We start from the raw sequence: 15,117 nt of genomic DNA, 5'->3' as shown, positions 1-15,117 counted from the left end.
ACCGACTGGTGAAATGGAGTATAGTTTGTAGTCCCAAAGATCAAGGCGGACTTGGAGTTCACGACCTAGAGGTTAAGAATTCAGCTCTCGCCGGGTAAATGGCTTTTTAAGCTTCTTACCGAGGAGGGGATATGGCAAACTATCCTTCGGAGAAAGTATATTGGCTCGAAGACTTTATCCCAAGTGGTTTGGAAACCTGGGGATTCTCACTTCTGGGCTGGTCTCATGGCGACAAAGAATGTTTTCTTTCGCCATGGTACTTTCTCGATTAAGAACGGAGAACAGATACGTTTCTGGGAAGATGTTTGGTTAGACAATGCTCCCTTAAGTGAACGAGTATCCCGCTCCGTATAGTATTGTTCGTCGCAAAGGTGATACCATTGCTGCGGTAATGGCTACCTCACCCCCGAATGTGACGTTCAGACGGATTTTACTTGGACAAAGACTATTAGCATGGAATGATCTAATTCACCGACTGGGAGATATTCATCTATCACCCGAACCGGACGAATTTAGATGGAATCTTCATGTAGATGGCAAGTTCTCGGTTAAATCGTTATACAATGCGATCCTTCACTCTGATACACCAGTTGATAATAATAAGAAAATGCGGAAGATGAAGATACCATTAAAAATCAAAATTTTTGGATGGTACCTTCGTCGAGGAGTTATTCTTACTAAAGATAATCTTGTGAAGCGAAATTGGCACGGAAGTTCAAGGTGTGTTTTCCGTCATCATGATGAAACTATTAAACACCTTTTTTTCCAAGTGCCATTTTGCGCGTTCTATTTGGTCGATCATCCAAGTAGCGTCTACCCTCGTATCCCCCGACTAGTGTAGCCAATGTCTTTGGCAACTGGCTTCATGGTGTTGGCTCAAGGTTTAAGTTGCTTCTTAGGGTGGGGGCGCTTGCAGTTATCTGGGCGCTTTGGCTAAGTAGAAATGACAAGATTTTTAATGATAAAAATTGTTCTTTGTTGCAGGTCATCTACAGATGTACATGTATTCTCCGTTCGTGGTTACCTCTTCAGCGGGTGGAGAACCGAGACCTATTTACGGAGGTCTGTACACGGTTGGAGGCTACGGCGAGGGATACTTTTTCCCTACATGGGTGGCAGCATAGTCTGCGGATTGTTGCACCACCCTCATCTTAGGCGTTATATGATTCATCGCTTCGATATGTATTTCGCCTTTTTGTTATATACTTTGATTCCAGATACATAAACGGCTGTGTGCATCCTGGTTATGCAGAGGCTGGATGTAATTGCTTACCAAAAGTAATAAAGCATCCTTTATCGAAAATCAGTGAAACAATAGGACCACATATTCATGTTGGCATTCATCATCCAAAACTCACACTTTGTGTTAATGAAGATTTGACTCCAACAAGAAAAAAACGTGCAAATGGACTGTCTTTGAACAAAGATGAACATTTCATAAATTAAATTAGTTAGCAACAGTAATTCATATAGCCAACTGCGACCTTCCTCCTAGATAAAAGTCCTCCACATCAACTCGGTGTTTAAAACTTGAAGTTTCAGTCACTGAAGATAAGCAATGAGTGAACAAACATACGCTAGAGTGATGATACTAAATCCCCGCCATGACTGACTTCACAACATCCAAGATTCTGAAGTAGTGGTAGAACAAAACAGAATGCTCACCCTCTAAACCATGACGATGGAACCGGTTTTTACCAGCAAGATTGTTGCATGGGCTGCCCCCAATCACTAGGTCAAAGCCGCCAATTTTTCTAGTCAGTGACTCGACTATATCATTGGTGAGAGTCTCCACGTCTAGAATCTCAATCAGCCTGCCTGTCTGAGTCTGATTCCACCAACTTCTAAAGATCATCCTGTTCACCTCGGATATCTCTACAGAAACCACGGTCCTCATGTGAATTCCAAGCCTATGTAGAGCTACCTCTGCTCCTCCAATACCGGTGAATAAGGATAGTACGCTCATACCGTTAGGAAACATGTCCCTCAACACTGACAAGTGGTAAGCAACTGTATCAACTTGGAATGAGTTGCCGAGAGATTTGTACCTCTCCGTTATGCCGACTCCCCTCGTGTGGTCCTTTGGGAAACCAAGTAGTTTTTCCATCTCATTAGCCTCCAAAGGAGCAACCTTGTTTTTGCCAACCCACACAAGATTGAACCTCTTGCACTCATCCATAACGTACTTCTGGACCTTTAAAGATGGTGGTTTGTCTGCACGTGCAAGAGCATATTCAATCCGTTCGGTTAGCTTAGCGCTTGGAACACATGTTGTCAAGCAGTTGAGTTTCCTTCTCGAGTCCCACGAAGGCCACCACTCATTAAAATGAGAGAAGGCCTCAAATATAGTCATTGGAGGTTCCATAAGGAGAGGCGCCCTATTCTCAATAGGGAGATTATGGATGTAACCTCTTTTCCTCGCAGCAGCACAAAAGTACTTGGAATCCACAAACTCTGGCTCAAGACCATATAAGGTTTTCGAAATTTTTTCCCAAGCGCCTTTAGGGGCTAGGGCCACATTCTCATAGTAGAAGAAAGGTGGTCCAATAGCTTGTTCAGGGAGTCTCCTATTAAATGACCGTACCATGTCATTAGGCAAGTTAAAGCCAACCATTGGATTTGGAAAAACCATTCTCTCATCATGGCTAACATGCACCGGGCGTTGATTTCCTTGTTCTCCACCTCCATAACGCTTCCTTTTTTTCTTGCTCTCCTCTCTCAATCTTGCTTTCTTTCTCCCTCCTAAGGACTTGAAAGACATATTTGTAACCTACAAAATAATACATAAATTTCATTTTTGTTGCATTAAAAAAAATGTTCAAAGAGTTTTGTTGTTCATTGTAAAATCAAACAACACCATACCTCATGGTTAGGGAAGTTCTTGGAATCAACTAATACAAAAAAGGAGGCACCCACACCTAGGAAAGTTTAAACAAAAATACATAACATAAGGTGCACTGTTCATCAAACAAAGGTCATTAAAGCAACAATTTAATAAAAACAGATGCATTACCACATTTGGTAATAATCATATTGGCTTCATCTTCAGGAATGCCCACGTCCACTAAGGACTTAATCTTCTTGTCCTTCTCTAACATCTCACGTTGGAAATCCTGCATTAAATCATAGCAAAGGTAGAGATTAACTAGAATGCAATGTATTGATAGTGAAATAAAATTGCAGTGAGCCGGTGATGTCTATGATTCTAAGAAAATAAGAGTTGGGGTACATCTCATTAGCGATAAAGAAATGAATAGTATAGACTACCTAAGAAACGAGAGAAAAATGTGTTAACCAAGAATCTAATCAATGAGATGATTTAGGAAATCATCCTGTTATTCTAGTATTGTTCGAGAATAAATTAATACAGGAGCACAACTAACACAACTACCTAAACTATCTATGACTTTCTCATTGGAATATAAAGGATATGCCACTTTCAAAAACTAAAATTCAAACGCATAAGAACTAGAGAGGAAATGAATGCAGCCTGGACATAGCTAATACTTCTTTTTTCATCATCATGAAAGACAGGTCAGGATAATTATAAGCTCATTTGCTACTATGTAGTCTATGTTCATGTTTGTTTGATTACTGTGTAGGAGGTGTTGCTTTTATAGTATTCGATCTCACTTGCTAAATATTACACTCTTACATGACAAAACTTCAACGTTCACAGAATTATACGTAAATTAAGATCAGGTGATGAAACCTCAATATACAATACTACACTACATCAATGAAAGGTTGAGAGTAAAACAAACAAAGAAGATCAAACATTATGTGAAGAGGTGCTCATGTTTGAATGGCACGCAGAAGAGCAATCATAAGAGATACAGATATAAACGCTAAACAAGAGATAATTCACTCAAGCAATATATGACAAAGATATCACCGATGCTTTTTGGTCAGACTTAGTCGTGGCATACATCCATTTTGTGTGTATGGTAGCTAAACAACTCATACTATCAGCTCTCTATTGGTGATGATTTTGAACCAGTGGGACAATGTTTACTTAATGGAGAGTATAATGTTGAATGCTTCACTCGTACAAAGTAATACTTAAAGAAGTGAACACTGGAAAAAATTCACATATGAACACACATATAATCATAGCATAGTGAAGTATCAAGTTAAAGATACATAATCATGTACCAAAGCAATAGAACCATCAGGGTCATCATCGTCGTCATCCCAATTTCCAAAACAAAGATCATCGTCATCTTCAACGTTGTAGGGGGTGCAGCCAGAAGTCGAGCAATTCCTCACCAAAGGAGAATCATATAGTGCCTGCATTTCACATATCCAATTAGCAACCCTTTGCCACGATGAAACAAAAGCATCAGACAAAAAACTCAGTAACATAAGCACATGGAAAAATTACCTTGTATGTGAGAAGTAGCTCATGCAACGCATTCACATCATTGTTTCCTGAGAGCAGAAGCTTCGGTTGAAACAAATGGTGAAAACACAAACAATACAATGAAATGAAATTGATTACATTTGGCATTACCAATTGCCTTGATGCCCTTCAAGACCATCTCCTTTGGGAAACCCTTTCCCACATAATCCTCGACTAAAGTAGAAGATGGCGCCTCCCCGTGGACCCACCCAGTAGCACCCTGAAGACAGTTGCATGGACAAATACCAGACTGTAAGCACAACAAAACAAGCTAATATGCTGAAAAGACACATTGCTCTATAAGGTAGTACCAGTGTGGATGGGCCAGAAGCACCGAGGTTACTCAACACTGAAGCTGACAAGGGCTCAGCCTCACCATCGCTTTCCCACTCAAACTTGTCGCCATCATCGCTATCGCTACCCCATTCCTGTGACATGAATTAAGAATGCGCGGATGAGTACTAGATTTCATTGCGTGGACTAAAATGACGCAAGCGGTGGATTTTATTGCATCACAGGCCAAGAACAAGCATGAGACATCCCAATCGAAATTTCTAGCGCGAAATAAAGGAGGAAGAAGAGAAGACCATCATTTTTTAATTCAATAAACCATGAAATCCCCTCCATCGCTGTGACAACAGGACATTATATGCTAACAATGCCCAGAATACATACATCGGTACAGATGGAAGCACTTGAATTTTCAGCCATACTAGTATACTACTCATTGCTGGATGCAGCAAGCATACTCCAATGGCGACCCACAACAAGCGGTAGCATAACAAGCACCTCTGCAGGTTCTACAGTATACCCCAAATATGAATCCTATATATCCAAAATTAAGGACGCCCTAGATATTGATCGACAGCGAAGCATTTCAAATCAAACAAGTAATATCGGCAGGGGGGATAGAGATGGGACCATTGATTATGCAAGAAGATGCTGAGGAAGGAGCGGCGGCGAGGTGTCAGGACGGAGCGACGGTGGAGGCACCACCGCTCGCTTTCTGTGCTTTAGAAGACAAAGGAGCGGCGCTCTCTGTGTAGGCGGCAGAGGCGGAGACGGAGACGGAGACGGAGATAACTGCAGCGACGACGACGGCGCGGGCACTAGCCGGAACGCCGCCTCGGGTCTTCCGTCCCGCCGCTCTTTTATTTTTCTTGGGGATCCCACCGCTGTTTCTCGACGAGTAGTAGTATGCTTCTGCACAAGCCCAAACGGCCCACACGCCCACCTCAACGTTTTCGTTTTCCCGAGGCCTACAATCTTTGATAAACGTTGTTAGCCCATCAATTCGTGATCGCAAGTCCTTAGAGCATCTCCACTCGCCTCCCAAAACCGTTCCTCAAAAGAATTTAGGGCCGCGTCGGATAAAAAAAAATTCTAACCGCGTTCTCCAAAGGCTCTTTTTGTCTGACGCGGTCTGATACGGTGTCCGGCGCCCCGAGCCCGTCCCCGTTACACAGGGACGCTCGAGAACACCTGACACAAGGAAAAGCGAGGCAGGGGTGCGGGACCGACGCGTCAGCGTCACATGAAAAATTCGTCCCCCACTCCCGCCAAATCGTGCCTCTCCCGCCACATCGCGCCTCTTCCGCCGCGCATTTCTGCCCTCCCAACACATTTGACCTCCTATCCCGCCGATTCATTTCTCCCTCCCGTCGTCGCTGCTCTGTTCCTCCCGCCGCCGCTACCCTCTCCCCATCCATGGCGCCGACGACAGCCCCAAAAAGAATGGCCAAGAAAGCGGCCAAGAAAGCGGCCAAGAAGCCGCCGGGCAATGAGACGAAAGGGGCGAAGGCGCCCTTCGTGAAGCCGCGGAAGGCGCCAGAAGAAGAAGCCGAAAGGTTGGACCGATGATCAGTGGCACCAAGACTATCTGCGCCGGAAGTTGTCGACGGCGGAGTGGAAAGGACGGAGGGCGGCGCACACGCACCAGCACGCGGTGGCCTGGTGTATCGTTGCCACCCTCGCCAGCCCATGAAGTACGGCGGTGCCGGTGTACGTTCCGGGAGTGCTCTCTTCGTCGGCATCCAGGTTCTACAACAACGGCCCCTCCGCCACTCCCGAGTGCGTGACGCCAAACTTGTCGCCGCACTACCAGGATACGCTGCCGCATGGCGGCTTCAACCCCAACTCCCTCTTCTACTTGTCGGTGTACGAGCAAGCGCCCCAGCGCGAGCCAGGACCCGGTCTGGACGGCGCCCCATTCACTGGCTGCAGGGGCCTGCTCGAATTCGACGGCGCCGGTGCTGAGGAGGAGGAGGAGGGGGAGGAGGACGACGAGGAGGAGGGGGAGGGGGTCGAGGAGGACGACGACGACGAGGACGAAGAGGGCGGCAACGAAGAGGAGGACGAGGGTGCCGGTGAGGATGCCGATGATCTCGTGGAGGTTGACGCGGACGGCGTGGGGAAGATGGTGTCGGGCACACGAGCCCCCAAGTGGACGCCTCTGGAGGATCAATGTCTGTGCGAGTCGTGGGCGACGGTGAGCCATGACTCGATCATCAGCACCAACCAAAAGTACGAAAGTATTGGGCGAGGATCAAGGCCGAGTTCGATGAGCGCAAACTGATCAATAGCGACTACAACAAATTGACAATGAAGAGGAGCCAAAAGGCAATATCGACGCGATGGGCCATCATCCAGGCGTCGGTGAACTTGTTCCATGGGTTCCATCACGAGATGGAGACCAAAGGCGAGAGCGGCGTCGACTTCAGCCAAATGGTGCGACTTTTTCTTACATAATCTGTAGTGCCTACATTTTGAAATTATTGCGTTTCCTTTGGTTAGTTTAACAACCATGGATTTGTACGGGAAGAACTCAGAAGGGCATAAGTCTTTCATGCTGATGCGTTGCTATAGCAAGCTCAAAATGAACGAGAAATGGCGGTTGACGTGCCAGTCATTGTCGAAGGGGAAATACGCCATTGATCTGGATGCGCCGCTGGCAACGTCGGCAGGGCGCCCTATTGGCAACAAGGCTGCCAAGACCGCCTTGGCCGACGCAGCGTCGTCCGAGAAGACGCAGGCGTCGAACCTCGACCTTGCTATCCCGCGACAAAAAGACCGACGAAAGGTGGGCAGCGCTGCTCAAGAGGCAAGAGGAGAAGATGTTGCTCAAGAAACGCAGGGACGACATGTCCTTGCTGAGAGCAGCGACAGAAGGAATGTCTCCCTGGAAGCGGGCGGCGCACAACTTCTTCAAAGGCCAGATCCTCGACGACATTGAAGCCAAAATGGCGGTGGCCGAGGCGACGTCCGAGGCGGCGGCCTAGGCAGCGGCAGCAACCCCAACCCCGGAGCAAGAGCCGGAAGACGCGTGTACGACAACATCTGCTACTACACCTGCGTCCGCCTCTGCCTCGGCGTCTGCACAGCAGACGGAGCATGCACACCGGGCAGATCACGACGAGTTCATCGTGATCGACGGGCCTACGTCGACTCAGGATGCGTCGGCGTCGCCCAACCCCTTCTTTTAATTTAGCTTGCACCACCGATCTGTAATATGATCGCTCGCCCAATTCATGATCGACGCTACTCTGATCGCGACGACTTCGACGGAAACGATCTCTTTTAAATGCAAACAATTTGAATTTCTGATTGGGGACGATGTTTGGGGACGCGGCTGGGGAGCGATGTCCTCCAAACACGGCACGAAAACTCGTCCCCCAAATCGCTCGATCCGACGCCGTTTGGGGACGTGACTGGAGATGCTCTTACACTTACAAATCTACGACCGAGAATCAAAACCCCAACGGTATAGGCAAGAAATAACCCATGTGGATTTTTTTAAAAGAATCCAGCTTGTGGCCAACCAAACAATCTGACATAATGATGCCCTCGTGCTGCATCAGACATTGGTGTCATCCAATCGATGTGCGAAAACAGGCAAGCAGGTCAAATTGAAAAACATGGAATAACACATGCGAGCAACCAAACTAGCCTTTGGTGCATACATATGTGCGAACTGAACGATGCATATATAGCGATCGATGGTTGAACATGAACACTTCAGCCAGAAAGTCAGCACAATGCAAGCATACGTTGGCTATTTCAGCATTCAACTTCTTGCAGCTGCCAAGTTAGCGCCTAATTTGCAGCTGCATACATTCCAATTCCTAAAAACTGAAACATAAGTAGGTGCACAAGGTCTGGTATAACACACATACATACAACCAGCAACAGACTAATTATCTCTCTATTAGCATGATAATAACTGACATTAGCATGAACTGAGTTGACGAGAGGCAACCCATAAAACGGGGGACGCTTGCAGATTGCACGACACTACCGCAGATTCCATGGCATCAGCCCCTGGTTCCAAGCACCAGCGAATTGGGATTGCCCAGTGCCATCTGGTACACCATAGTAGCATTGCTGAGCAGGCTGCATCAGGTGCCCGTAAGTCAGAGGGTGCTGCACGGGCATGGCAGTATGCTGGTGCTGGGCGTATGCTTGGGGCAAGGGGCTTTGGTATTCTCGTGTCGTGTGATACTGAAACATGAGATGGTACTGTGGCTGCTGCTGACAAGGGAACTGTGCTTGTGGAATCTGCATCTGCTGGAGATTGCTTTGGGAGTTTGGATACCATTCTGGTATGTTAGAACCATCGCCATTCCAGGGCTGGGCTGCAACAGATTCGTTACCATACTTGCGAACCATTTCCCTCATTCTTGGATATTCTGAGTGACAAGTGTGCTGATGGCTTTTGTTGGTCTGCGGCGTTGTTGCGTTGGAGGCTAAGTTTGATAAGCCAACACTATTATATTCAGGCAGACCATTATAATCCTTGAAAACACCACGACCAAAGCCTGGAGGACTGTCAGAGGTTACATCATCCTGGTGGGAGCGACAAACATTGGAAGCGCGAGATGGTGGCTGGGAAATCCTGGGCACAACCGAACTAGAAACTGTGGCCGGGCTCTTGTGGACATCTTGCCTGTTAGGCGGAACCTTATGTGAGACATGGGGCCTCCGCCACACGACGAGTCCGATAATAGACGTTCCAGTCACAGTTAAACTGCCCGAGTGCTCCTTTGGCAGGTGGTCAGCAAGTATCTCAGCGGCTTTCCCTTGAGGACATAGGTACATCTCCACCCATTCAGCAGGCTTCACTAATCCTACTCTCCCATCTGCAGTATACGAGTCAATGGTCTGCAGGAGAATACCACGTAGGTGGTTAGAAAATCAAGAGCTCGATGACGGTGCTACTCTTTGACTCAAGTGCAAATACTCGATCGAAAAAAAAAAATTTGAGAAGAGAGATATTTTCAGGAGAGTAGGGAGGAACCTGCAAGAGATGATGCCGACCACTCTCAAGCGAGCCCTCCTTTGAACATAACTCGGTTACCTGTAAAACATTAAACAAGTGACAGATATTTAATGGAGAAAAACAATACTTTCAGGATAAAACTCAAGTAAACCAGAAAGGTATGAAATAAGAAAAGATTATTCGATAATTTGATACAATGTGAATATGTCAATCTACCCATAGTCTAAATAGTAGTTATTTATTATTCAAATCCTCAGAAAATAATGATTTTAATGTTAGCTGAGAGGCACTAGTCAACGCAACCAAAAGTGCAAACTGGCAGTGCATTCCACATATACATACATCAACACCCCTTTCATGTGTGCCATGGGGCCAACACAAACACGTGCATGAAGTCTCTGAGGTATGGCCCAAAGGGGCCTATATGTGTACCAGGACTCGACCCTCCGATACCATGTTAAGTGAGAGACACTTAATGCCAGCGTACAGATTCCAGTTCCAGTATGAAATTACACAGGGGACCAAAATGAATATACCACTATGTTTTATGACCTTGCCCTACTGTCACTGTTGACCAAACTCCATGAGCTAGCCGTGACAGATGTATGCAAAGAGCATTTTGCCATTCGTTCAGAAGAACTGCCCTAACATGGTCCATATGTCAGCTTACTCTGTCAGCGATGGGTCAAATGTCTGTTTGGCATCAATAACGTCATGGAAGGTCTCAGTAATGGTACCAACAACGGTACTGCAACAGGGGATGCTAGCACTATAGCCATGCACTGGCAGCCAGTGACACGGCATGGCACCACTCGGGGAAAAAGCATTCAACAGAGTTGTGACTTGTGATGGCACGTAGAAGACAAAGAGAGAATTGAGGATGATGAGAAAGTTGAGGACTGGGGTGAGGCAAAGTTCAAATGGCTTCAGGTAGAAAGGGGCAAAGCAGAAGGTATGCTTCTTGAATGGGAAGAGGCCAAGAGGGATAGGGAGGAGATGGAGCCGCTGTTGCTTTAGTGTTGTGTACACACAAAGACATGACGGCTTGGTGCAACATCGAAGAGAGGGGAGGACAAGAGTGTTTTGTCAAAAAGGAAGAACATGAGGACAAGATGCGTATTATGTAAAAGTATGACAGAACAATACCAAAGTTTGATATCAGCAAGTTAATCGTTGCAGAAAATTAGACGCCTGACTTTTTTTTTTTAAAAAAAAAGACATATTAGTTAGATCTCAGTCACTTACAGACAGAACTGTTTCCAAGTTATTGTCTCTCCTCATCCCCTTTTTTTGGGTCTACTGCCTTCGGGCATAAAACCTTGAACCATTTGCTTCTTCTTTCTCCATGAATTCAGGAAAATCTTTTGCTTTCCTTTCAAAAAATTTGTTTATTGTTCCCAGGAAGCTATATAAAGCTACGCTTTGAATCTTTGTAGTCGCAATGAGAATTATCTGCGCTTCCTCTCAACTAAGCCCTAAGTCATCCCTCTAATCTATAGTCTCTCCTCATCCCTTTAATTCCATCCTCTCTGCGGCACTTTGCCCCCATTATAATCTTAAGGGGTAAATATTGCTGAGGCAAATCAGCTAAACTGGGTGGAGATGACTAGATGAGAGACTATAGATATGGGAGGCGACTTGTGGAAGACTACAGGAGAGGAGGGGATAGTAGACTAGATAATTATTTTTAAATCGTCATGAAAACAGAAAGAATAGATTTATAAAACTGGATATGATAAAGTAACTTGGACGAAAAGAATAACCCTATATCTCAGAAACAAAGGTAGTAAGTGGGGTTAGTTATAACCTTATTTTCATGGTCGTGGTCTCACAAACTCTACCTCTAAAAACTTGGCAGCTAGCTTTAACTAATTTATAGCATAATAATTACCGAAGTTAGGCATCTGCCGCTGTCCACGAGACCATGACCCTAAAAATGAGGGGACAGTTCCGAAAAGTGGTGCTAAATATTTAGTGGCCGAGGCATGTCGGGTATTCAGTAACTTACCAGTAGCACATGCTTGCAGAATTTATAATCGGTGTGATTTTATTCCTTTTCAATTTAGTCTTTAGATATGTTCAGTTGTTCACTGAGAGTAGATCCAAATATTACAATGACTCGTTCTGTTGCATATTTTCGAAATGGAGACAGCGCCAGACTTGTTCTGTTGCATGTGGCAAAATAACACAAATGTACAAATTTGAACGAATTACGGAGCAATAAGAGAGATCCCGTGAAGACAAGAAATTGCTAAATGCAACAGAATTCAAATATGTGCTGAGTACAGACACAGTAGTCAAGATTAACTACCACATTGGACAGATGCAAGATTACTCTACATGCTCCACTTCAACAGCAATGCTAAACATGGACATAATATTCTTATCAAGACTTTCCCTTTTATTCCTGTTGAATGTTTTTTTGTCCAGATCGCTTTCAGTACCATACTGTTTGTAACCGCATCCTAACTGTATATTATACAAAGCCTCTCAAGTTCAGTATGTCAAAACTAAAAATAATATGGTTATTTTGCTACAAAAATTATCTAATTGAACTTTGTTGACGGAGTGCATTAGCAAATGATTGCATATAATCTTGCATTTTATGACATCCCAGTGCCCAGACTGTGAACATGTACACGTAAGTTCACATGATACAGACAATTCACTTTATGCAGGAACGATGTAACCACAGTTAAACACATTCAAGATCACAATTATTCTATCAAGGCGATAGAGACAACTGTTTGCAAGGCAACATGTACAAGAATATGTATGTGTCAGTAACTGAAAGAGTATTGAATTGCCAATTTTAACAAACGACATAGTCATCCAACCGACAAAAGGATGTATGAAACCATACGCAGAAAATTAGTTACCATTATAGCACGGCTCCTGGAGTTTGGAAGCTGCTCAAGAAATTCTTTAAAAACACTAAGCCTCACTCTTCCCTTGATCTCAAGAAAGCGGCGCCACTCATTTGTAGATGGCTTTTCACCACTGCAAAAGAAAAGCAACATAATAATTAAATATCGATGCCTCCAAAACATTGAGATGCAAGCAAGGGCATGTGATCCTACACAGGATTAACTAGTGTGTCGTTTGTTGAAAATAAAAAATAACAAAAGAAAGCACTCCCTGTGTCCCAAAATAAGCTGCTCAACTTTTTCTTGATACGGATGTATCTACAAACTAAAAATATGTCTAGATACAACCGTATCTAGACAAACTTAAGCAGCTCATTTTAGGACAGGGAGTAGTACTTCTTGTAGTTAATAGTGTATCTCACAAAAGCATTTATTAATTGCGGATAATTACTATAAGCAAGGTGATGAACAAACCTTTTAAAGATAGCAACAATATTTGTGAGTGAAGTCAAACTAAGCTGAATTGTTCCCTCCCATATACTGTCATAAGTGAACGCGGCATCAGGAGTTATCTTACACTGCATAGTGGATTCAGCAATCGAGCCATTTACAGTATCTGGTGTTTCATCATCCACCTTTTCAGGGGGGGATTTGACTGTCACATCTCTGTTTGGTTCTAAAACTGTATTCATGATTGAAAATGATTTGTTTATAGTTGATTCTAACTTGGACTCAAAATTGTCTTGTGGGGATCGCAAATCAGAATGAAATTGGAATTTCAGTGCAGCAGCCTTGTCTTTAGCTATCGGAAAACTTCCTGACTTCAAAGCCTTGTCAGCTTTGCCAATACTAGGATCATCTTGAAGAGCTCCAGTGGACTGATCTTCAGAATGTGGTTCAGAATCAAGTACCTGCATGAATTCATCCAGTGTCATGATCTGGGGAAGATTCTCTGTGACCTGCACATCATCAACCATTGGTTCTTGCATCAGAACACTTTTCTCATTTGCTGCATATTCTGAATTTCTTGATGTGTTACTGTTGCATGTCTCGGCAACTCCATCTTGCAGACTGTTGTCCGATTCCTTGATCTCCTTGAGTACGCTTGTTTCATCAACAGATTTGGCTTGAGCATAAGAAAGCGAACCACCCCCAAGCCCAACTTCTATGGCATCAGTTTCTTCCACTTCAACTTGAAATTCTCCTTTGTGTGTTTTCCTCACCAAGCGTCTAACGTCCACTTCTCTATCAGGAAGAACAACCATGTTTGCAAGCTCTTCAGCTTTAGCCATGCGCCACTCCGAAAGCTCCTTCGAAGCAAGTTCTTCGATATTCATTGCACATAGGCATCTAGGTGTTATGTCCCCAGACAAGACCCGCTCCCTCAGCACAGGGTTACTTTTATCTTTCAGATTGAACAGAAGTGATCTACCTTTCTCCTTGTATTTCTTATTAACTCCCCCAAACAATTTGAACAGCTCCTCTTCAATTTCAGATGCCAAACTTTGGGCCTGATGAACCCTGACCTTCTCTTCTTCACTTGTTCCACCGGTGGTAATTGCTCTTCCTGACTCCGGCCGAATTTGAGATGCCTTAGCCCCAGCATGAACATCATCAGAATCAGACATCCTGGCCCTTTTTGGATTGGGTTGTGGCATGGATTCAGAAGGTCCAACAACAGCGTCAGGCACAGATTGCTGCCGGAACTGGCGGTCAGAACCCATACTCAAGGCAGCCGTCAGAGTCTCCCTGCACTTGGATCTTACTGTGTCAAGCAGCTGCACCTGCGAATGATCCTCCGCCGGCGATTCCTTCTGAGCTGAACGCTTGCCGGCCATCTTCTTGCCGGCCAAGGGCGGCGACCGCTGCGGCATGAGCATCTCTGGAAAATCAACATTGAGCACCTGCTGTGGCGGCCTCAACGACACCCTGCTCAGAGGCCGGCCCCCGGGGTGAGGTGCGCCGGGAGTGGGCGCACCAAGCTGCGCTGGCTGGTGGCCCATGGGCACGATCAGGTAGGTGCTGTTGGGCGGCTGCGCGCCCCAGTTGTCAGGGCAGTACAGGGCGGGGCAGGGCCGGTGCGCAGCCGAAGGCAGCGGCGGCTGCCCCTGCTTCGCGAGCTCCATCGCGCCCGCGCTGCCACGCCTTCCAGACACGGACGCACCGAGCTGAAGACGAGATGAATCCATGGCGGAAGAGGGTTAACTACGGTTGTGTTAGCATGCCGTGCGGAGGAACTACGCGGCAATGCAGTGCGTGTTTTCCGGAGAGCTCACCTCGGCGCGGTCGGAATGGCGCGGCAAGGAGACCGGAGGGCGGTGGCGGTGGCGGTGGAGGGTGCTGGGTAGGCCCTGGGAAGGTGGGGTTCGTAGTAGGGTTGGAGGATTTGGGGGTTTCCTGCGTTTTGGGGCACGGCGGAGACGCCGGCGGCGAAGGGCCCAAGGGTGCCGCCTACCACGTGAGTGCGTGGGTAGTGTGAGCGAGTGCCGCGTGGGCAAAATGCGGTTCCGGGAGGAGTATGGCTGGGCCTACACAAAGCCATCTAACTACGTTCATTCTCCCCCTTCCCAGCT

General features: G+C 45.9%; 2 protein-coding genes across 2 annotated transcripts; both read right to left on the bottom strand.

Annotated features, from left to right (window-relative positions):
* Positions 1-1,583: 1,583 nt before the first annotated feature.
* Positions 1,584-5,113, bottom strand: LOC124664386 (DNA (cytosine-5)-methyltransferase DRM2-like). Its single transcript, XM_047201920.1, has 8 exons — positions 5,078-5,113; positions 4,714-4,830; positions 4,514-4,622; positions 4,385-4,431; positions 4,156-4,290; positions 3,014-3,113; positions 2,863-2,918; positions 1,584-2,770 (listed from the first exon to the last, which is right to left on the bottom strand). Exons 1-8 carry the CDS (start codon positions 5,111-5,113, stop codon positions 1,592-1,594), a joined length of 1,779 nt encoding a protein of 592 aa, XP_047057876.1. The 3' UTR covers positions 1,584-1,591.
* A 3,579-nt stretch (positions 5,114-8,692) lies between these two features.
* Positions 8,693-14,733, bottom strand: LOC124664385 (death-inducer obliterator 1-like). Its single transcript, XM_047201919.1, has 4 exons — positions 13,019-14,733; positions 12,557-12,677; positions 9,696-9,755; positions 8,693-9,559 (listed from the first exon to the last, which is right to left on the bottom strand). Exons 1-4 carry the CDS (start codon positions 14,731-14,733, stop codon positions 8,693-8,695), a joined length of 2,763 nt encoding a protein of 920 aa, XP_047057875.1.
* Between the last annotated feature and the right edge of the window lie 384 nt (positions 14,734-15,117).

This window comes from Lolium rigidum, chromosome 6 (assembly GCF_022539505.1).
Source record: "Lolium rigidum isolate FL_2022 chromosome 6, APGP_CSIRO_Lrig_0.1, whole genome shotgun sequence".
Taxonomy (NCBI): Eukaryota; Viridiplantae; Streptophyta; class Magnoliopsida; order Poales; family Poaceae; genus Lolium; species Lolium rigidum.
Note: the sequence above shows the minus strand (reverse complement) of the source record. Positions and strands in the feature narration are given on the sequence as shown.

Excerpts from the sequence above, each read along its gene's own strand:
- LOC124664386 (XM_047201920.1), bottom strand. The coding sequence starts at position 5,113 with ATGGCTGAAAATTCAAGTGCTTCCATCTGTACCGAT. Across the intron at positions 4,623-4,713 it reads CTTCTGGCCCATCCACACTG|GGTGCTACTGGGTGGGTCCA; the intron begins GTACTACCTTAT and ends AACTGTCTTCAG. Across the intron at positions 4,432-4,513 it reads GAAGGGCATCAAGGCAATTG|GAAACAATGATGTGAATGCG; the intron begins GTAATGCCAAAT and ends TTCTGCTCTCAG.
- LOC124664385 (XM_047201919.1), bottom strand. The coding sequence starts at position 14,733 with ATGGATTCATCTCGTCTTCAGCTCGGTGCGTCCGTGTCTGGAAGGCGT. Across the intron at positions 12,678-13,018 it reads ATTGTTGCTATCTTTAAAAG|TGGTGAAAAGCCATCTACAA; the intron begins GTTTGTTCATCA and ends TTTCTTTTGCAG. Across the intron at positions 9,560-9,695 it reads GTCGGCATCATCTCTTGCAG|ACCATTGACTCGTATACTGC; the intron begins GTTCCTCCCTAC and ends ATTCTCCTGCAG.